The sequence below is a fragment of the Pteropus medius genome, unplaced genomic scaffold (genome assembly GCF_902729225.1).
Source record: "Pteropus medius unplaced genomic scaffold, Ma_sr-lr_union100, whole genome shotgun sequence".
In the NCBI taxonomy this organism is placed as follows: Eukaryota; Metazoa; Chordata; class Mammalia; order Chiroptera; family Pteropodidae; genus Pteropus; species Pteropus medius.
The window spans coordinates 9996851-10020593 of record NW_024340701.1 but is presented as its reverse complement, the minus strand read 5'-3'; the positions used below and the strand labels follow the sequence as shown (position 1 = coordinate 10020593).

At 41.5% G+C, this 23743-nt stretch overlaps 1 protein-coding gene across 3 annotated transcripts in view; it reads left to right on the top strand.

The window, feature by feature from the left end:
• The first annotated feature begins 12538 nt into the window (after positions 1-12538).
• The window catches only part of FYB2 (FYN binding protein 2), a 104642-nt gene continuing 93437 nt past the window's right edge, over positions 12539-23743 (top strand). For 2 of the 3 annotated variants that reach the window (XM_039887354.1, XM_039887343.1), the window contains exon 1: positions 12539-13033. In XM_039887354.1, the coding sequence (XP_039743288.1) occupies positions 12797-13033 (237 nt within the window). In that variant the 5' untranslated portion in view covers positions 12539-12796. The remainder of the gene's footprint in view (positions 13034-23743) is intronic. The other variant, XM_039887361.1, reaches the window with a different exon arrangement.

Sequence of the window (23743 nt, the reverse complement as noted above, 5' to 3'; positions counted from 1 at the left end):
AGGTAAAAAAGGTGAAGGGATTAAGAAGTATAAATTGGTAGTCACAAAATAGTCACAGGATGTAAAATACAGCATAGAAAATGTAGTCAATAATATTATAATAAATATGTATGGTGGCGGGGGAGTACTAGACTTAAATGGGGGTTACTTCATAAGGTATATAAATATTTAACATTATGCTGTATACCTGAAACTATTATAATATTGAATGTCAACTGTAATCGAAAATGTTTAAAAATGTCTTTTGAAATAATTTTTAAAAATTTAAAAACCAAAAAAAAAAAAATCCCAGTTGTGTCTCATATAAGCCATATTTTCATTTTGAAAGAGTATTTTTGTTGTTATCACACAGGTTTCTACTGCAAGACAAAGAAGACCCAACTCCAACTGGCAAGCCAAATGGGAATTTTATGGGCCCCCAAGTTAGAAATTTCAAGTGTAGATTAAGCTTTAGGGCTGGTTTAATTCATCCAGAAGCTCAAACACCCAGGTTCTTTCTATATCTGTACTGTTCTTCTGCCTGGTAAACTTCGTTCTAAACCTGACGCCCCTAATAGGCAAAGATGGCTAACAGCTCCTACTATTACATGTTTCTAGTCTGCTTTGAGAGCAAGAAGAAATCTCCTGCCAACATTCTAAGGGAAAAAACCTCTGCTGCTTCTGATTGGACTGGCTTAGATCACATGCTCACCCCTAAACCAATCATTTTGTTGAGGTGGAGAGCATGTGCTGATGACCTGGCAATCAGTACACATACCTGAAGCTATGGGTGGGCTCAGCTTTCCTTAAATCACATAGTGGGGAAAGAATGAGATCACACATTTTTTTTAAAGAATGTTTTTAAGCAGTAGAAAGAGGAAGCAAGAGAAAATGAATGCTAGGTAGGCTACTACAATTGGTATGTTTATTTTATTTTATTTTTTTTTTTGAGCAAAAAACAAGTTGTAGGGATAAAAGGTAAATGTTATTTTGTGATCAAAGTGATCACCCAACCTTTCAGAAATCTGTGAGTTAACTGGACATTTATGGTTTCAACTTCCTAACCTCTGACAATGAGTTCCCTAAAATATCCTCAGATATTGACTTCTTGAAACATACTCAGATATTGACTTCCTGTCTCTCTTGACAGTGCAACGTTAAAAAAAAGTCTCTTAAGAATAATTTAATTTCTTGCTCTTCTACTTTCTTTTTCTCTCTTTATTTCTTTGTACTTTCTTTTGATTTTGTACAAGTGTTTTAGAAAGCATAAGATGCTATACAAATGGAAGGGATTATTCTTTTCATCTGTTCTTCGTGCCTAAAGTAAGTCAGATGATGTTTAATCATAAAATAATAAGAGTGATTTTAAACGGACCACTAGATATCTGAATGAGCAGTCACCTGGAGAGGTGCTCTTCATATTCCAATGATGTAGTCACAGCTCAAATTGTATTAATTTTTAATGAAAAGAGTTTTAACCAAAATAGCACGGTGGCTTGACTGACCACATTATGCATCTGATTTGATTTCCAATCCCCTGTAAGAATTTTTTAAAAAATGAATCTATCCTCAAAAGCAAAGCTTTGTTTTTTCGTATCTTGGGATCTGAAGACAATTGTCAATAGAGAATTCCAAAAATATTTTGAATGAATGTTAAAGAGCGAACACTCAGGAGGGCACTCTAATTTTATGTTTGTGTAGTAGAAGAAAGGGTCCCAAGGTATTATACTCTTCCTCTACAATTAAGATGATCTGATTACCACTCTCCTTCAATTACCCTACAGCTAAATTCCCCTGCTGACAAGCTAGATGTAAACTCCTCTGTACGCCCTGCACCTCTGCTAGGGTAAAGCTCTCTCTGCTCCCAGGGCGTGCCATGCACCACTCCAGAAGCTGTGGTTCTGTTCATGCCATTGCCTCTCCTGAAATGCCCTTCTCCCTGCTTTCATTTCATGCTCTCATACCTCACTCAAGACCCAGCTCACCTGCCAGCTCCTCCAAGTTTTGCTATCTCTTCTTCTCCACAAGAAAAAGGACTTTGTTGCTCTTTATTTTTTTTTTTATCTTTTAGCTTAAAAAAAAAAAGTCTATAATAGCACTTACCTTTCCTCTTGTAATATTTTTATTTATCACTTGTCCTTAGCCTAGGATTGATGGCCCACAGATCCATTCCTCAATCTGGGCCTACTCTCTTCCCTGTGGCAGGGCCTGTGACCCATACAGGCCGCATGCATGGCTCAGGCTCCTGTGTCAGCTGGCACTGCCTGGGTTTGGCCAATGGGAGGCACTAACAGGAGACTAAAGAATAGGAGGAAGAGAGAAGCCATGATTTTTTGTCCCATCGCTAGAAGCCTCAGGAGGTATATGTGTCAGTAGCCATATCTCCCTCTCAGTGATTCTAGTTTCCTCTGAGTGATTCAGCAGCTGGGCTCTTAAAACATTGCCTGCTCTTTATACCTCCAGCCTACTGGCTTCCAGCTATCACCAGTCTCTGGGTTTCCTCACAGTCCCCTTAGTTCTTCCATCCCAGGTATAACCAATTCTCTGTATTAAATCCACACTGTTTCAAACATTCAGGGTGATATCTGCTTTCCTGATTGGACTCTTATAGCACTCCCTATAAATTTTTTTTTTTCCTTATATGGCCCAAAATATCTTTCTGTGAGCTCTATTCACTTTTTTTTCTTAGCTAGATTTCCCAACCACGAAACCTTTGTTCAAATTTACCCACATTCGGGTCCGATATGGCATCTGTGTCACTAACAGATGCTGAAGACATTGGATATAGAGTGAGATCATCAAGATTAGAACAGTTGCAGAATGCAAAAAAAAAAAAAAAAAACCACGAGGCTGTTGGCCAGGACTCATAGGACAGTGGTGAAGAAGTTACTACTTTCCACTCTTCAGGTCTAATATGTGACTTAAGCAAGGGCCAGGCCAATTTACAGTTATTCCCAGTGCCCACTGCAATTTTCAGATAAAAGAAAGATGCACATTTGTGGCCGAAGTGGAAGATTTAACTATTAACCTGGCTGCTAAAATGCACCTCTGTACGTGAGGTCAGCACACAGCCAGTTGATCTCCTCAATGCTGCCATAGCATTATTTTATTTCCATAGTCTGGAGGCCAAACGAATACAAACCAGGCATTTGGAAGGAATCTGGGAACGGCCAGAGGTTAAAGCTTCTGCTACAGTCAAGAGAATGGTGCAGCCCACCTTTCTGCCCCTTTCTGCCCCTCACATCTCTCAAATCACCTTGACCCCTCATGGGCTTGGCTGTAAATGAGGCTGACTGGCTACTGAGAGGAAGCTCAGCACTAAAGTAAGCAAAGGAAAATAGTACGGCTTAATAAAATCTTACCTGACAGGTAGCACATTTATCAAGGAAACATTTATTTCAGGCCTACCACTGAGTTAAATATGGAGGATAAGGGTGAGTAAGAACAAATTTCTGCCCTCGAAGACCCCTCTGTCTACTTGTGAGGGACAGACACAGAGACAAAGGGACAAATGCAAGTTGCTGGGCTAAACCAGAGCTCAGAGCTCTATGTGTGGCCCATGCACAGCACTTGAGAAAATGCGCTCTGAGTGTGGCAGACCAGGGACTAATCCCAGCTCACACATTTCCTGGCCTTGATCCATGTGACTCCTCCAAGTCTCAGCTTTCTCATCTGTAGAAGGGGATTCAATGCCCACTTCATAGGTGTTGTGAGTATAAAATGAGTCTATGCACAGAAAGTTCTTCACACCTTGTTTGATGTAAGGTAAATCCAAGGACACCAGCGTTGTCATGATGGGCACCCTGGATGGTGGCAGTAGTGAGGTTTCTTCAATACTTTGCTGGCCCTAAACATTGCAAGGAGGAACGAGAGCTGGCAAGGAAGACCATGGTGAATGCCACGTGGTGACTCCAGCTGACAGCCCGCTCGGGTAGGCACTTGGGAAGCCCTTTATGAAGATCCTCAGATATCCCAGGAAGGGTAAGCAGTTTTTTGAGGACTCAGATATTATCACATGGATATGAACGGGATCAGCTGTGTGCTCACAGTTGGATTATGAGATAAATGATGAAGGAACTGTGGGAACAGAGGATTGAGTAAATCACATCACCTGTGGTCATCAGGAAAGACTTGATGCTGGCATGACCTATACTAGCTCTGGAAGGTTAAGGGGAGATGCGGGGGTAGATGGCAGGCATGCCAGGGACAGCATTTCAGGTAGAGGAAACTGCATAGGCAAATATTCAGAGGAAAGAAACAGCACTGTGAGCCCAGGAGCGAGGAAACTCAGTACGGCTGCTGTGTAGGGGGCCAGCTGGCAGGACTTGAGGCTGCAGAAGCTCTGCGGGCCAAGTCAGAATATCTTCGTGTGTCCTGGGAAATGCTCTGGACCTTTCCTGTGGCGTTAGAGTCAGAGGAGGTTTTTAACGATGGAGCACACGATCAGATTGATCTTGGAGTAAATCATCTAAGTAAGAAGCCTCTTTTAGGTGTGAGGTGGGAGATTGGAGGCAGGGACACCACAAGCCTAAATCTATACCCTTCCCCCTTCCCCTTAGAGGGAATAGAGAAAAACACATTGATTGAAGAGCTGTCCCTGAGTCATCTAGGCATTTCCTGCAGTGAAATTAGATTTATGTGCTTCGTGATGGCAAAGACTGTACCTATTTTGTGCCAGAGAATATCAAGTATCTACCAGAGGAATGGGAACAAAGTAAATATTCGCTGAATATTATTGAATAAGATACAATCAACTGCATTTGACACGTGAAGGATGGCCGTGAGTCAGGAATGTCCAATGTTTCTGCTTAGGAAAGTGGATGAGCTTAACACCACTTCAGCAGGTTTAGGGGATCAGGTCATTGGTTAAGTTATGGCCTTACTGAGTGTAAGGGGTCTATAGAGCACCCAGTGAGCGATACAGCAGTTTGTTGGACATATGAATCAACAAAGAGAATAGTGGCTAGGTCAACACATGGCATAAGTGCTCAATAAATATTTGCTGGGTGAAAAAAATGAGTGCATGGGTCTAGAATTCAGGGATGCCCCAGACTCCTTGACTACCTTCTACAAAGCAGGGCCCCTTGTTATTTTATTCCCTGTTATTTTCCTTCATAGCACTTACAGGTATGAGTAATAACGTAGTGATTCATCTGTTTAATGCTTGACTTCCTAACTAGACCTAAGGTTCCATGGTGGTGAGGACAGTGTGCGTTTTGTTCTTCATTGTATATCTTGGCCTAACCTAACCCCTAGTAGAGATTAGGTAAATATTTGTTGAATGAATAAAGAGTTGGGGATACGGAAGTGGGCATGGACAGGATGTAGATGGAAGCCAAGTGAAAGTATGGGTTTTGGTGAGCTAGGTCACTAGATCAAGCACGAAGCTTCCAGATTCAAAGATCCTTTTTTGTAACACTCTTCTTCAAACTGCCCTATTCCCTCCTCCACTGCATGCCACACCCCCAAAACCTAGTTCCGATCAAATCCTTTCAAGTCCCTCTCTGAACTGCAGTTCACTCATCTGTAAAATGGGGATTTATTAAGTGCCCTGCCTCCTTCACTAGGTGACTATGAGCATCAAATTAGGTAACTCGATTCAACAAATGTTTACACAGGTGATTAAATGCCACAGCGACAGATGCCTTTGAATAAATACACTGACCTCCACACACAGTTCCACCTGGTTTGAAGCAGCATCCTCTGGGAAGACAGGAGACATCCTCCCATCTGCTTTGGGAGACAGTAGGAAACAGATCTCTTTGACGCATGCCACCTCCCTTCACAGGAAGCCCTTCATTTCAATGACATCTTGCAACCTAAACAAGGGCCTAACGGCTTGTCACATCCAACACCCTCATTCAGAGTTGACTGAGATCTGTCACATGAGGGCCATTGTGGTGGGGCCTGGCCACATCCCATCTCCCTGCAAGCTGTTGCACCAGCTCTTGGCAGCATGGAGCCTGAGCTGCTGGCCTCTCTGAAAACATAGCTAGTGAGCAGGGAAAAGAGACATGAAAGCACAGTAAGATGTACAATCTATAGGGCTGCTTTCAGGATGACAAAAGGTCAGAAACAAAAACTCCTGAAAGTAGAGACCAAGCTTTAAAAAACTTTTATCTCCCTAAAGGGCCCACTTGGGGGACTTAGTTGTTGAAGGCAGGTCCTTGCACAGCTGTTCTCCCCTTTCCCCCAACTGCCCCATCCTTAATGACTTTAGGGCTAAGATCAAGCCTTATTCCCATTGTGAAGCCTCTGGGCAGAGATAGATACCTCCTCCCCTATGGAGAGGAAAAAGGGAGAGAGTTCTGGCCTTTACTGAGTCCCGCGTAGGCGTCAATTACTAGGCATGAGTCTTTATATACTTTCCAACATTTCATGTGTAGAATCGTCTGTGGGGTTGAGTTTGTTAGCCCCATTTTACAGATCAGAAAGCTGAGAGTCAAAGAAATAAGTCATTTGGACAATAAAAGAGCCAGTAAATGGTTGAAATGGGATGGGTCAAAAATCAAATACACAGTGTTTCCATAGCACCCTCTCAATATTTCTCATGTGGTTCTATTGTATGGTTTTAGATTTATCTGTCCACAGGTGAGTGCCTCCAGGGCAAGGATCCCCTCTAATCCAGCTCCCTGCCTGTCCTAGCTGTCTAGGGAGCAGGTCTGGAGGCCTTTCGCCATAAGGCCTAGGTCTGCTCAGACCCTGAGTGCCTCCTAACTGAGAAGGATGGTCAAGAGCATCCGTCTCTGGGATAAATTTTCTGTCAGCAGTGTGCCATTGTGCCTCACCTGCCCCCCAGGCCTTGCTTTCCTGACTAATCATCTGCCTCTATTCTTGATTTTCACTCTTTTTTCTCTGTGGGGTCCTACATCCTAGTCTGTTTGCTGGATGCCCTGATACCTTTTCTAGGCACTGCCTATTCTGTCTCTAGGTGTTGAAATCCATCTGCCAGAGGCTGCCAATATCTTTCTCTAGCTAGCTAACACCATCCTCTCCTAAAATCACAATGATGCCACTTCCGTGAGCTTCAGCTTGGCTGCCACCTGCAGCATTGCGGTTAACAGCACTTGACTTTACCCCAATCAAACAGATGTGAGTTTGAACCCAGTTCTGTTTCTTATGGGCTGTGTGGCCTAGGGAAAAAACTCTTACTCTTTTTGCACCTTATTTTCTTCACCTATAAAATGGGGGTAAATGACATCTTCCTCACAAGATTATTGAGAAGATTGAATGGTATACATATTTTTGACGCATAATATCAATGACTATTATGCTTGATATGAAATAAGCACTCAATAAATAAAGGATGCCTGTTGTCATTCCCAGCAGCTCAGAACATGTCACTTAGGCATAGCAATCTGGTCTTCAATTGAATCCTCAAGAAGTGGGTTAAATCCATGTAAGGATTGTTTTCCTTAACTCCTGACTCAATCCTTTCTATTTCTTCTGTTTTTTTTTTTCTACCAGTCCACTGCCTAAGTTTTACTGTAGCTCACTAATGCTTTATAAGAAAGCTGTATCAGTCAGAATAAGATTGGCTATGCTGCAGTAATAAATAACCCCTAGGTTTTAATAGCTCAATACAACAAAGATTCATTTATATTATAATCTGATGAGTATTGGACAGATCTCTCTACTAGCTCTCTTAGAAGTAGGGACTCAGGGATCCAGGCTCCTTCCATTTCGTAATTCTGCTATCTTAAACACATGGTTCCCAAAATTGCTGCAAAAGGAGATGAGAAAAAGTGGACAATGGAGCAGGACTAGAAGTAACATTCGTTACCTCTTCTCACACCCCAGTGGCCCCAAATCTAATTGCAAGGGAGGTTGGGAAATAAAGTCTTCTCATATACCTAAGAAAAGGAAAAGGAACTGGGATTTGGTGAATACAAGCATTTTCGCTGCCATCATCTTACCTCCTTTAGTAAAATAACCTCCATAGTCCTTAGTGTGTGAGGAGTGGTGGCTCTATCTCAGAAGGCAGAGTCTTTTATCCCCTTTCCTTCAGGCTTATCGGCCCTGTGGAGTCATTAATCAATACTGAAGCCATGTTGACCTCATAGGACACTGCTCTCCCTCTCCCTTTATGTAACATTCCATCCCGAATGTAGACAAAGGTGCTTTCTTTTTCACTATGCCAGAGCTGAGGTTAAATATCTAACTTCACTAGATTTTACCAAAGACTGGGGGATGACATATGAGGAATAAACAGAATGAGCGACAGTTGCTAATTTGCTTTTTTTCAAAATGGAGTTTATGTATCTTTAGCATGAGTCTTTCATAAGACCACTTGCCTGTCACGCTCCTGTCCTATAATCATAAGTCAGAAGTCATCTGACTCCTAGTACCCAGGAACGTCCACTCACGGGTCTTAAGTCCACAAAACAAAATCATGGCATTTCAGGGGAGCAGTTAGAGAGAGAAGGGGATGTATACGTGTGTAGAGGAGAAAAGTTTATACCTCCCTAACTCCTCTCAAGGAGAGCAGTCCTAACTGTTATACTTTATAGAGCTTTCAAATATATATGAAATCAGCTACCCAAATTATGATTCATAATCACATGCCAGCTGACCTGTAGATTTTGTGAACAGTCATACCACTTCTATATCCTAGTTCTCTGAGCTTCCAAGCTTTGCAGTCATGTGGCATTACTATGCCTTGCTGTCCAGACCCAAGAAAACAATACCCAAAGAGAGAAAGGTTTCCCTGCTCGAATTTCCCATCTGAGGACCCTCTTTTCTGGATGATGGGACATGGGCGTGGCTGATATTGGGAACGATTCCCTACTTCCAAGTAAACCCACCGCCTTCCCACAGGGTGTGGTCTTCCTTCAATCTCAACAATATAGCAAATCTGAAAATACCATAGTAGTCTCTGAATGATAGGCATAATGTAACTGGTGAAGATAGTTTCCTGTAAGAATCTAAGGAGTTGTTACATCCCCAGCTCCAAGCACAGCACCTGGAACAAATTAGGTCCTCAGACTTTTTTCCTTTTCTAGGTAACAGGTTGTTAAAAGCAAAACAGCTTGCCTCGGTCATGTTTGCTTAGCATCCTGCAAGAAATCTATTACTAAATTATGATATACCATTAAGATGATTACTTAGGTAAACACACAATTGAGATGCGAGCTTCCTTCTAGGCAAAAGAGAAATCAGCTGAATTATAGTTTTCACAAACTGGTAAAAAGGAAGGAGACCCTTTCTTGAACCCACAGACCTGCTAAGATAATTTTATTCTTAAATAATTTATCTTTAAATAATTGTATACCTTGTAGTAATCATTCTATATTTCTGCACTGTTTATCTATTCCTTCCTGCCTTCCCATCACCCTGTCCTGTACGTGGCTATTATTTTCACTTTTAACCATCCTATTTTACTTGGCTTTGTATTGACCACTCTCTCAAGTCCTTCTGGGGGCAGCATGGAATGGAGAAAAGAACAACAGATTGGGGTGGGGGAAGAGTCCAAATGGAGAATCAGACCTGTCCTCTGCATGGCCAGTGTATTTGCCTGGAACTTCCTGAGCCTCATTGTCTTCACTTGTCAACATGTCATTTCTCACCATATTGTCATGAAGAATAGAAGAAAATATATGCAAACTATGTAGCTCGTTACACAGTAGGTTCTCAATCCATTTAAGTTCCTTTCCTCTTTCCTCTCTCCTTTTTGAAAGTAGTCAAGATATAAATTATACATAAATAAATTACATGTTATGCTGAAACTATTCAGAAATGATTAATGTAACCAATAATAATTTTAATATTAATAATAGGTTACTCTAGCAGCACCCTCCTAATTCTGACAATCAATCTACCTGCTCCGGCTCTGTCATCATATAACATACAGTGCTTAAAGTTTATCCTAGAAAGAAGTGAATACATATGATTTTCCACTTTCAGATACTTTTAAACCCTTTTTTACATCAGAGTGTTCTGCTACAAACCATTACTTATAGTGCAAAGTGTAAGCGATATGTTTGCCAAGAAATGAAAGACTGGGACATAAATGGAAACGCTGAAAAGCTGCGTGCAGTATCTGAGACTGAAGGTAATGTTTGGAAGCATCAGGAATATGCTGGAAATACTGATTGCTACTGCTCGATATGCCAAAGAGCCGATGGGATGATACTGGTGAGTATGTCATATCATCTTCATTATCAGGAGAAGAAAACTGAAGCTAGGGGCGGGAAGATTTTGAGCCTAATGTCAGCCCAGGTATCTGCTAAGCTTTCTCAATGACTTCTTTCAATTTGAGTTTGGAAAAAAATGCTTCAAAGAATCCTTCAAGCTCTCAGATTCTGTGAGTTTATTCTGTGTTTCTCCAAGATTTAAATGGAAGCAACCAGAGTGGTTGTGAGTGTGGGCTCTGTAGCCAGACTGCTTGTATTGGAATGTCTTCTCTTCTAACCAAACACATTACCCTGAACTGGTGACTTAACTTGCATGTACCTCAGTTTCCTCAACTGGAAAATGAGGATCAAAATAAAGACTAACTAAGGTGACGTTTGCAAGGTCTGGGGCCTGGTCCCAACAGGCAATCAGGCACTTCCATGTCCATGATTAAGTGGAGATCACAGGGAGAGTCATCCTAGCCTGAAGCCACCAGCAGGCCACCAAAGAGTTGTGTAGATGTATAGGATCTCACTGTTCTTTATCCGATTGAATTATTTATTCCTAAGGTTTAACAAGATCTGACTAAATGTAGGTCAGACTCCATATTTCACATCCCAAACCTTCCCATGATGTCTGCACTTTGTACCTGCCTCTTCTTCTCTACCCTCCCATGGAAGCGATAAAAGTTCTCCTCACATCGAGCTGGATTCAGGGAGCTGTTACTCATGGAATGGGGGCTTACAAACATGACACGAAAAGAAAACGCTGCTACTTCATTTGCACATCCAAGTGCAGTATGTGCATTTTGACAATGACACAGCCACCATTAATCAAGCAGGAGAGGGAAAAGGAAGAGAGGAACTGACTTTTCGGTGCCTATTGAGTGTTAAACACTGTAGAGGTTTTCACATGGCATATTAATCCCTAAGCCAACACTGCCAGCCCTCCAACCTAGTGTTACAGATGAGAAACATATATCTTAGAGGGGTTTGTTGACATTCCGAAGGACAACACTGAGTGGGGAAACTGAGTTTAGCACCTACAGGATCACGAGGTAATAACAGGAGACTCTATGGGGTTCCAAGAGTCATACTTCTTAAGTCTACTTACAAGATGCCCCTAACGGCTGCCAGTAATTAGTGCCCACTGTATCTCTTGACCTATCCTTGTGATTTGTCTCTAGCCAAACCAAAAAGCACAGACCGCCCAGCCCAGTTCTGCCAGGTCCAGGGAGATAGATGAGAGCCCTTCTGACCTACTCCATCCTCTCCCCCTGAAGCCACCAGGGGGAGCCCTTGCAACAAGAGCAAAGGGAATTGGACAGCGCAATTATCAGCGGGGGCTGCGAGGAGGGCTCCATTTTCTACTGAGAGCTTCTGCAGAGGATTCTTCGTCATTTTATTTACAAAAGTATACAAGGGCACCCTTGCCTTTGACCAGAGTCAGGACCAGGGTACGAGGAGAAGTTATAGAGAAACTTTGTCCTGTCTCCTGTTTAGCTTCGAGGGGTGGGCCCTCAGAGCCCACAGGGCAGCGGGGTTCAAACTAAGTGATGAAATCAATGCAGTGGGTGTGCTGGCCACTGATTTTTTATTACATGACACGTCATGTCTCAGAATAGAATAGGAAATATCAGCGTGATCACACACACTAAGAGTGATTACTGTTTTGAGAAAGTTTTATTTTCATATATGTGTATATGTGTGTCTGTGTGCTGAGGTTTAATGTAAAAGCTGTTCTATTGTGAGTCATTAACTATTAAAACCCACTTACCTAAAAAGCTTTAAAATCCAGATTCCCAGACTCTAGACCAGAAGAACTGATGCATGTTGAAGTCTGTATTTTTATTTAATAGATTCCCTGATAGCTGTGACGATGAGCCAGGTATGGGGACCACCTATTAGAGAAAGGAGGCACATTGAAAATACCCTCCTCCTCTTTCCTGCATGAGGCAGGGTAGGTTTTTCACTTCATGAGCTTGGCCCTGACAAAGCAAGAAAAGTCACACAGACTGCATTTGATTCAGCACGGGCTATGTGCTATGCCAGCCACCAAACCCCCAGGACAGATGTGAGCTCTTAGGGAACTGGAAACCGAGCTTCGGATTTCTAGCACCAGCTTTGTTAGAAAACAAAAGCAAAAACAAAACAAAACAAAAATCCCATAAAAATAAAATCACTTTTGAGTCAGACAGATCTGGGTTCAAATCTCAGTGTTTCTACTTCCTATGTGACCATGGGCAGGTTATAGGATCTCTCTGGGCTTCAGTTTCCTCCCCAGGGCTATAGTAGGATTTAAGTATAATAACATATCCTAATGCTTAGATAGTGCCTGGCCAAAAACAAATGTTCCATTATAGCAGCTCCCTTCCTGCTCCACAAAATCACCCTGCAAGTTTAAGCACTTGCTCTGTCTCCTTTGTAGCCAACCTTATGGGTGGGGATGGGCCTGAGGCCGTTGCTGATGGAGATTACATTGTCCAGCTGAGTGTTATGTACTAACAAGAGCCCTGCCGCCCCCATTCCTCATTAACTCCTGAGCCTGGGGCACAAAGTGAACTCCCCCGGAGAGTGACTGTTGGATCAGTCTGCTGGAAAAGACAGGAAAGCAGCTTGCTGAGAGGGGCGGAGGTCAGCGGGACTTTGGACGGAAGGGTTCCCTTTTACCCCAGGAAGGTGCCAGGTCCTGCAAAGCTTGGCACATGAAGGCGGCTGTGCGCCCCGCAGGTGGTGAGAATGCTCCAGCCCCAGGAGAGGGAGGAGCCGCCGCCCAGGTGGGGCAGGTGCTGAGCCTCGGCTCAGGTGTGCCCCGGGTCGCGGGAAGTGATTGCTCTTTGGCCGGCGCAGGCACAACAAAGCGGAGACTTGACCACAAGATCCAGCTCTGGGAAGCTGGTTTTGTCTCCCAGACTCTGCCTCGGAGGAAAGCCATGGACGGGGTAAGGAATGTTGGTTTGGTTGTCGCTTTCTGTGTCCTGTCTTGCTGGGTTTAGTTTTCCCAATAAAGAGCTGTGGAGAAAGGCTGCCTGTGCACCCCTCTTCCTGAAGAGGATTAAATATGTCCCGTGTTAGTGCAGCGCAGCTCACACTGGCCTTGCTCCTGAGGAAGGTGGGACTGGAGCAGGGTTGTACTGTGTCCTGTGCCACCTCGGAAGGTGAGGGTGCAAGAAGCCCTCAGAAACGGTGGCATCAGGAACCCTAGTTCTCATCCCGCCTGCTGGATTTCTAACCTAGTCCCCCAATCTGGTCTAAGTGCCCGTTGACTTCATTCAGTTTGCCCTTCTCCTTGTGGTTAGTGGGTGTCCTGGGCAGAGGGCAGAGCGCAGGGCTGTGTGGTGATGCTTGTGGCTTTTCTGTGGGCTCTACTCCTTATTAGCTGTGTGGCCTGAGGCAAGTGAGTTTATCCTCCTGAGCCCTAGAATTTCTAGCTCCTAAAAGAGGACTGCCAGTAGGTTTAGTTAAAGGTCTTTTCATTGTAGCATTGTTGAGTTGCCACAGGAACTTAATTCTTGTTTATATCAATCAAGTACCCTATGGTAAACTGGTCTTGTTATATACTACGTTGTTATTTTGCAAAGTGGCAGAATGTATCAATGACATAAAGCGAGGGCTTGGTATACTACTAGAATAACTAGTTTGAGATTATCGGAGGTGGTTACAAAAGTAGAGATGATCTATGAGGAAGTGCTCAGCACAAAGCCAGATGAATTCCCTTCTTGGATGGCAGTATGCTGTTTGCATAGTTGGAGAATTCCTTCACCTCACTGACCGCATCTTGCTTTTTCCTTCTTCGATTCTCCACCTCCTCTATTCCCCTTTTCAATATATCGGTTTCTTTCCAAGGGGGCAGTATGTTTTGTTTCCATATCCACTTTATTATACATTTGGAATTAAGCCATTTCCTAATGTGAACCATGCATCTTCTTTCCCGGAGGCCAGGCTTTAAATTGAGACAGGACCCATTTTAGTGTTGCCCCTCAGGCAGAGGTCCCCTTTGTCCCAGGTTACGGGACATCTGTCTCTCTGGCAGCTGAGTTTTGGGGAAAGTGTGACCAAAGGCACGCTCATATCGCTTCCATTTCCCCTCTTCTGAATCCTCTTTCCTCTACTTTATGGTTTAGCAGCTTTAGAGAAGCTGCTGCTCAATGGAAAATTTTGAGGCTGAATAGCTTTAGTGTGGTTGTAGAAGGGGGAAAAAAAGGACTTATATTCTGCCCTCTCTTATGTTCCAGGGTGTGTTCTGGAATCCGCTATTTTAGTTTATCTACATTGCAACACAGCAAGGTCAATGCCATTTGCCCCGTTTTTATAGGGGAGAAAACTGACAGAATGTTATCACTTGCTCCATATCACATAGCTGGTCAGTAACAGGGCTGCAGCATAAGCTTCGATTTGACAATAACAAACACTGAGTGCCAACTATAAGCCAGGCATCACTAGCAAGGATTACAACAGGTAGACTGTTAGGCAATTTAGAGAAAAATGTACAAAAGACCATGTTAGCTAATAACATTTTTATGAGATAAGCTCATGTGGCTATGCAACTTTTTCTGCTTAGGGAAAGGGGAAAATCAAAAGAAATATGAGTTTATCATTTTAAAAGGAGGATTTTGTTTACTTTTTTGAAATCAAAATATCCTTTCTTTCTATCATCATCTGTCTGTACACTGAGCACCTGCACTATATTATCAGGTCCTATTTCAGGTGCTACAGATGCAGCAGTGAACCAGTCAAAAATGCCTGCCTTTATAAAATTTACATTCCAGTGGAGAAGGCAATGTAAAAGTGCAATGTAAAAGCACAAAGCAGGTATGGGTTTAAGGATGGTAAGGCAGCAGGAGAGGCTGCTATTTTAAATGGGATCGTTTCAGGAAAGGCATCAATGTAAGGCGACATTAGAACAGAAACTCGAAGGAGGTGAGGGAGTTGGTCACATGGATATCTTAGGGAAGAATATTGTACAGAGAGATTACCAAAGATGAAAAGGCCCAGAGGCAAAAGGTTGTCTGGTGTGTCCAAGGAAGGATGAAGTGGCCAGAATGGCTTGTGCAGAGGAAGCAATGGAAAGCGTGGTCAGAGGTAGTGGTCATGTCATGTAGGACCTTAGAGACCATTGTAGGAACTTCAGATTCTCCCGAGTGGCATGGAGAGAACTTGAGTCTGGTGATAGCACAATGAAATGATCCAACTTACATTTTAAAAGGATCACCTAGCTATTGTTTTGAAACATGATAGGGAGAGTAAGATTAGAAGTTGGCTGACCAGTTAGGAGGCTGTTTTCATAATCCAAGCCAGAGGGTATGGTGGCTCAGATCAGAGTGTTGGCAGTCAAGGTGGCTAGAAATGATCAGATTCTGAATATGTATTAAAGGTAGAATCAACAGGATTTACTGCTGGATTGGACAAAAAAATGTGAAAGAAAATGAATCTCAGGTGTAAAGCCTGGGAACCTGAAGAACAGAGTTGACTTTTAATGAGATGACGTAAGGTGGAACAGGTTTGCAAGATCAGGAGTCAGTTTAGACACAGTAAGTTGTAAGGTTCTGAGAGGTCAAGTAGGCAGTCGAATATTTAGATTTAGAGTTCTAGGTAGAGGCCCAGGCAGGAGGTATGATTAAGATAATATAGCTTCATTACCTAGCATAATGTTGGGTGTATCATAGTGGTGGTTTTGAAACTTAGCTACACATTCTCTGACATTTCTTCCATCAAGAGGTGAAGTCTGCATTTTCTTCTTTTGAATCTGGGAATCACAACTGCTTTGGACAATAGAGTATGACACATGTGACAATATGCAACTTCAGAGTCTGTGTCATGAAAGGCTATGCAGCTTCCACCTCATTCATGAGCACACTCACACTTGCAGCCCTCAGCCCCAACATAAAGGATCTATACCCTAAGGCTCTCATGCTAAAGACACCTCATGTAGATTCTCTGGTTGACATTTTCAGCTAAGCCTAGCCTTCTAGCATTCCTACAAAGCTAGAAGCAGTACCCTCCAGACAGCCTACCCACCAATGAAATACCACTAAATGAATTTCATCAATGCTCTGTGGGACAGAAGAATCAGCCAACTGAGCCTTGCCCAAATTCTTGTCCTACAAAATCATGTGATATGAAAATTGTCATTGTTTTGGGCCACTCAGTTTTGGAGTAGTTTGTTTTACATCAATAGATATCTGAATAACTAGATAGCCTTCATTCTTTTTAGTTATAATAAATGTATCATTCCCCCCATAAACAGAAGGCTCAAGGGAATTCTATAAAAATATTTTTATTGCATAGTTTAGACAACCAAGCAGAGAGAGGTTGATGAGAGTTTTTCTTTTTCTAAATCCGAGAGTGAAGTCCTACCCTAGAGCATTCCCCTTAGCCAAGTAAGATTTTGTTTAGTCACATGGTCTTGGCAAGAGAAAAATCTATAGCTCTTTTGAGCTGGGAATGTTTTTCAGTTGGGATGCTGACAAAAACGGCACTTGAATTTTGATTAATTAAAATTGGAGTTGTTGTCAAAAGACTTATATTTATGTTTACTTCTGCCTCTTAATAGTGATTTGAGCAAGTCCCTGCATAATAAAATATAGGAGTTGGAAAATTTCTGAAAAACCAACTAGTCTGATAAGTCCCATTTTAGAGATGGGGGAACTTGAGGTCCATAGGGGGAATGTGAAAACACACCTTGTAAATACTTATCCACTGTGCCTCACATATGGTGGATGTTCCATAAATGTGCTCATTAATTTTGAGAGAAAACACTGATGCAGCAGATCACTAGGCCTCACTTTTTCATTATTTGATGGATAGTCACCAAACATCTTCTATGAGTCAGGCCATATCTTTGAATTTCTGAGAAGGGCCATATCGTAGATGCCATCTAGTTACTTAGTTTTGCAAGGGAATGTCAAGAACACAAGGCAATTGTAGAATTAAATGAAAAAGTAGAATGAGAGCCCTGAGAATGGGTGCCGAGTCCAGGGCGGGGTTCGTCCTGGGAGCATCAGAGAAATTAGCATCTGAGCTGAATATCAGAGGAAGAATAATATCTGGGTATATCTTATTGAAATGATTCAAAATTTTACATGAATTCTTGTTCTCTGGTTCCGTTATCCCATCCACAAAGGTAAGAAAAGTGTTGTTTTGAGAACCGTCTTGGCCCTGGCAGTAAGTATTTGTGACTTTGGGCAAGTCTTCAGAATCTTCATCTGTAAAACGATAGGTCGAATCAGAGTCTTCAATTACTGACTTCTGACATTCAAAGATTCTGTACCTGACATTAAAGGAGAATTTCTGGTTCATGAGAGGGTTCAGATTAGTGATGGTTATTTTATTTATTGGTAAACCCACTGTTTTACTCTAAGTAGCATTTGAAATGAAAACTCACAGCTCAATTGCCTCCATGTTTTTTTATACTTCTCTGGCTCATGAACTCAGAATGTGGTATGATAGTACATTACTGTAGTATGATAGTACAATACTGAGCTGCTAATATCTTCAAGTCAAAAATTTACTTCAAATTCTGGTCCCATGACTTTCAGGCCATGTGTTGGGATAGTGAGTCCCTGACTGAGTATGAGAAGTAGAACCCCCTCCAACTCATTTCAGACGCATAACATGCATGAGAGAGAGAAAGAGAGATTGAGAGATTAAGCCACTGAGATATAGGAGTTTCTTGGTTACAACAAAACCTATACTGTCCTGACCACTAAATACTTAAAAGTTTTCTTTTCAGAGCATGTATATTAGTTTCCTATCGCTGCCGTAACAAATTATCACAAACTTGATGGCTCAATGCAATACAAAGTCATTCTCTAGCAGTTCTGGAGGTCAGATGTCTAAAAGGGGTCTGCAGAGCTGCATTCCTTCTGGAGGATCTAGGAGAGGAGTCGGTTTTCTTATCCTTTTCAGCTTAGAAGCCTCCCACATTCATTGGCTCATGGCCCCTTCCTTAAGATTCAAAGTGAACAGCATAGCGTCTTCTTTCTGGCCTCTGCTTCCATCTTTACATCTTCAGAGACTCTGACTTTCCTCCCATCCTCTTAAAAGGACCCTAATAATTACTTTGTACCCACCTGAACAATCCAGGATAATCTCCCACCCATCTCAAGATCTTTAACTCAGTGACATTTGAAAACCCCTTTTACGATGTAAGGTAGCACATTCACAGGCTCTGAGGATTAGAGTACAGATATCTTTGAAAGTGATTATTACTCAGCATATCAGAGTCGTAGCCAATCTTGACTCTTACTCACTTTGAAGTATTTTTTTTTTCAGAGCATGTGTCACAGTTATGAAAAGAAAACCTGTATAAATGTCTATTTAGTTTCTCACACTCCAGATTATATATTCTATTAGGAAAGAGATGTGCCTATTTCTTATTCACTGCTCTCTCTCCTGATGGCTTAAATGGTTAAATAACAGTGACAACCACACACACACACACACACACACACACACACACACACAAATAATAATAATATTTTGGGGGCTAGGCACTGTGCTTAGCCCTTCCTGTGAATAATATGATTCGATCTGCACAGCAGCCTGGCAAAAATAAATAACATTACCATTCCTGTTGTCCAGTAGAGAAACTGAACCTCAATGGATTTAAGTAACTAGCTCCAATGGCCACTCAGCTACTAAGTGATGGATCCAAGAGTTGAACCCAAACCTGTCTGACCCCAGATATTTTTTCATTTAATAGACAAGGTGCCAAGGGCTGATGAAATGAAAGACAATTTAGACCTTCCTTAAGTTACTCAGAATTCAATAAGAAAGATTTACAAAAATAATACAATTATAATACAATGTGGCAACTATAACTTGATGTGAACAATGACATTATGTTCAAGTAACAGCAGAGAAGAAGAATGTTTTAACTTGACCTTGGTAAGTCAGACTTTCTGAAAGGAGGTAGTTTCTGATTACAGTTTTAAAGGATGAAAAATGTTCACCAGGCAATGGGGGATGGGAGAGGGAAAGACATCCCAGGAATAGAGAACAGCGTATATGAAGGAACTGAGGCAGGAAATAGCATGGTGTATTTGGAGACAGTGGCAGAAGAGAAATGTGGGGACTTGTTTGTCTCTGTTAAAGACTCCATCCTCCACACAGCACTAGACAAGTACTGGGGTGAAGAGCTTGTAGGCGCTGACAGGAAAGATATAGTGGACACTGAATTAACTAAACTAAATCTTCCTTCCCCTCAAATTGCTTATGAGTCAGTAAGTATGAGGTTAGAGAATTGCTCAGTTTTAAAGTTAGAGCTAGAGCTTCATAGAACCATTGTAATTAATGAGTCCTACTTTAAAACATCCCCCCTTTTTTATCTCCATCTCCATGAGGTGTCTTCATCCATTCATTAATTTACTGTGTATTTTTTGAGTACCTACTATGTGGGTGGTGGGTGCTGTGTTAAACACTGAAAAATCAAACTAACTGTTCTTTCTCGTTGGTAAGCCAATTCTAACAGTTAACTGTTCTTTCTAACTGGAAAATCCTTTTGTGTCAGATCTACATCACTGATATATATTTTTAAAAAATGTCTTGAATCTGTGTTGCATTATGGTTATTTAAAATATTTCATTGAAATTGTCTTCATCTTTTATTTTATTTGATAGTCATAAGAACTTAGTAAGGTAGACAATTCAAATATAATAATTTGCATTTGAGGTATTAACAAAAAAAAGACTGGATTTTATATTTTCAATTTGTCAGCAAATGTTTTAGCTAACTTTCTCAGGCCATGATAAATTCTTTAAGAAATAAATTCTATATTGTTGTTTAAGATTGTGGTTAACAAATTTCATATCTGCATGTTTATTTGGTCAACATGTATTTATTAACTGTTTGTTCTGTGACCAGTATCAAGTAAGACTCAGGGACTTCTACTTACCACAATTTTCAAAAACAGAAGATATCCCATTCTACAGATGAACAAATCGAGGCTCTGAGAAATTTCTCAAAGACCTCAGTGACATACCAGATATTCAAAGTCTGGTTTGATTCCGATATTGATATTTTTGCCTCAATGAGCCAAAAGCATACTCATTCTTCTTGAAGACTCAAGGATATTCACCTTATAAATCAGAAAATTAGATCACTTCACTTCTAGTTTTTAATCTTCTCTTAAAGCTAAGCCATTGCATATGGTTGTTTTACTTTTCGTCAGCATCATCTGAAATTAAAGACTTATTATTTCCTCTTGTCAGTTATACAGAGAATCTCAGTTAATGTTCTGTGAAGCCATGCATTTTAGTTAGCAGAGCCTGTTTCATTCTGCCCTTTAATTATTTTGGCTGTTTACCTTAAGCTGGTGTCTCTGAGTTTATCAATTCAAAGCCATCTCCATCTAGTTGCCTTTGTCATTTTTTTTCCTTGCTAGGATCCCCTTTAATTTTTCAGATTAAAATGGCAGTAAACTAAGAGATATTTCTGGGACGAAGTGCAAAATGGCTGTGTGGATTGAATCTAAGTAAAGCAGAACTAAATGTTTGAGGAGCGGGTCCTGTGCTGCTGTCCATTGTTCTGAACTCGCATTGTTGGCTAGACTGAGTACAAGGTGGGAAATGGAGAGAGGAGTGGGAGAAATAGGGCAATTTTACGTGAGGATTTCACAACATAAGTAGAACCAATGGGGTGGACTGGAGTGAAAGCTCCAACGAAACCCATGGATACTTCATGTCAGTGAATGCGGAAGGAAAGGGAGGCCAAAATGGAAATATTTTGATTATTGGAAACTAAATACCCTATCAGAACAGATATGATTTTCCCATCTAAAACTATCAGCCAATTAATTCTATAATTCTGAATATGTACTCTTTGCCACAGATAATCATTTCATATTTGTCAAAATCATGATCATCATGAACATCACTCCCTGTCTCTCTTCTTACCATCATCAGTCACTTTATGTCACAGCTGTCCTCATCACAATATTATCATGGGCCTCCTTTGTACCAGGCACCTAGCCAGTGTTGATGTCCATGGCATTCCTGTGATGTGAAGGTCGTATCCTCATTTCACTCATCAGGAAATAGGGAACAGAGAACTGAAATACTAGCTTTATCGGAGTGACAGAGCCAGAATTCATAGCGATGGGATTCCAACCTAAGACTTTTTAGTCCCGAGGCCCTATTCAACCCTACTGCTGCTCTTAAAGTAATTCTCAGTCTAGGGAGGAAGGGAAGAATGTTAAAGACAGTAACAGTGTAATAAACACTGCAGCCGAGAGAAGTACAGGGTTCCTGGGAGTACACAGGAATCATCACCTCTCGCTGCATACCTGCCTGACGGAAGGCTACCTCAGGGAGTTATAGCTGAGCTGAGTCAAGCAAGACAAATGTTTTTCAGACAATAAGAAGAGAGATGAGCATTCCAGGCAGAGGATAAAATGTGTGCACGAGCTTGGAGATGCTCATTCGTTCGACAAATATTTACTGTCTTCTCTGTTCCAGGTGCTAGGTTAGGAAACCCAAGGGTGAATCAAAAAAAAAAATAAAATAAAGAGGAATGCACTCAGTGCAGTGAATGAACTGGAGGAGATAAAACTGAAAGCTTCAAGAACAATAAATATTTAGAGGGGAAATATCAGAAGAAAACAAGCTGAGAATATAATACCTGTATTGTGTTTTACAATGCATTTTCACAAACCTAGTACATAGCAGCCAATCAACTAGTTATTGAATGATTGAATAAATGAATGATCTCTGTTGTCCTTTAAAACAACCTATTTACTTTTAGGTTCCATAAGGACAAAATATTTGTTTACCACTATCACCACTGATAGCTGCAGTGGGGCCTCTGAGTTGCAAAATCCAGGAGACACTGTTTACTTTGTAGTCTATGTGAATGGTCTATGTGATCACGATGTGACTAGTGCCTCTGGAGTTGTGCAGCTTGGTGGCTGGGGTTCCTGTCTGATATAGAGGATTAACGTTTGTTGACTGAATAAGCTAATATGAACAAAGAAGGCAGAAGGAAGACTAGACAGTAATTACTATTATTCAACCTCTTACTCATGTAAGCAGCATTAGTTAACTCTGCTGTAAATCAGCACATCTATTTCACAGGTGGGGAGTAGATATAAAGTGACCCTCTCAGCATATACATTTATTGAGCAGAAGAGCCGAAAGTAGAACCCAGGCCTCTCTCAGTCCATAATTTTCTACTACAGCACACAGTGTCTCTAAATCCATTAGTTTGTGATTTCCTCTTAGAGGCCAAGGATGAGCCTTTCCCAGGAAGCAACTGGGCTGAAGAATGTGTCACTGGCCTTGCAGGGCTGGCACCCTTTCAAGGTGAAAGGAACTGGGAGCTGATGCTGGCAGCCCTTGTCAGGGATTGGTGTATCACTAAACCTCTTCCTCAAAAGGGTCTGGTTTTACTAATTCTTTGGGTAAAGACGATCCCGAGATTTAGTGAGTGGAGTAGCAGAATACATATTCAGAAAGCACAAAGACTATCGAGCATCACTTTTGGCTGAAGACGTTTTGTCCCAGATAAATTTAGGGCCTTGCAAGCACTCTCTTTGACTGTTTGAAGGCGAAAGTTGAGGCTGTGGTAGTGTGTTAGACAGAGCTATGAGATGGAGGCCAGAGATCTAGGTTGGCCCTTTATTAGCTTTTCAGTCTTAAGCAAGTAACATGGCCCCTCCAGCTTCAGTTTCTTCATCTGTAAAATGGAGTAATCACTCCCTCACTGCAGCATTGCAGAAGAGGAAACAAAATCATGTGTGAAGGAGTCCAACTCAACGTGGTAGAGTGGAAAGAGCTTGAGTTTTAGAATCAGACTTGCTTTTTAATTCAAATTTACCTCTGAATAATGATGCAAACTTTGACCACACTAATAATAGTAACAATAATCATACTAGCATTCATAGAAAATAGTACGAGCCACTGTGCTGATAAGCAGCATGGATCGTCTAATGAATAGGCAACAATGGAGTAAAGACTATCATTGTTGCTATTTCATTGATGAGAACTGAGGCGATGAAGGTAAAGTTCAAAGTCTAGCTGAAGGTGAAAGGGCCAAGATTCAAACACAGGTTCTCTGACTCCAAAGTCTACAAGTTTTTAATCTCTAAGCTAAACTGCTCTTTCTCCAAGCCTCAGTTTTCTTATCTATAAATGGAGTTAATACCTGCCCTGCCAGGTTGTTAGAAGAATCTTGTACCACTGCAGTGGTACAAGCTCAGCAAACACATGGCGTAGAGGTGGGGCCGTGGTGGTAATGGTGGTGGAAATGATAATAACGAAGGTGATGATCGGCACTCCAGATCTTAAAGATGACTTCCATGGCTGTTATTGAAGGAAGAAGGTACTGACTGATGGAAAACCAGAAAGGAGCTGCTTTCTCTTTTTTAAAAAAAAAAAAACAAATTCATCTAACACCTGTAAAATCTGTCTCACTTGCATTTAGAATGGTGTCTTTGATTTCTCTTACTGTTTCTACACACAGCTGGGACTCTAATATAAAAAAACAAATTTAAGAAATTAAAATGGCCACATTGGCTAAAGAGTTTACATCATATGGTGTAGGGCGAAAGCAATAAAATGGCTCAAAGAAGTTATTCAACCCTTCTATTTTTGGTGCTCGGTAAATTGCACTTTAAATAAAACTGTCATAAACTCAAAGGACACTGAGTGACTTGT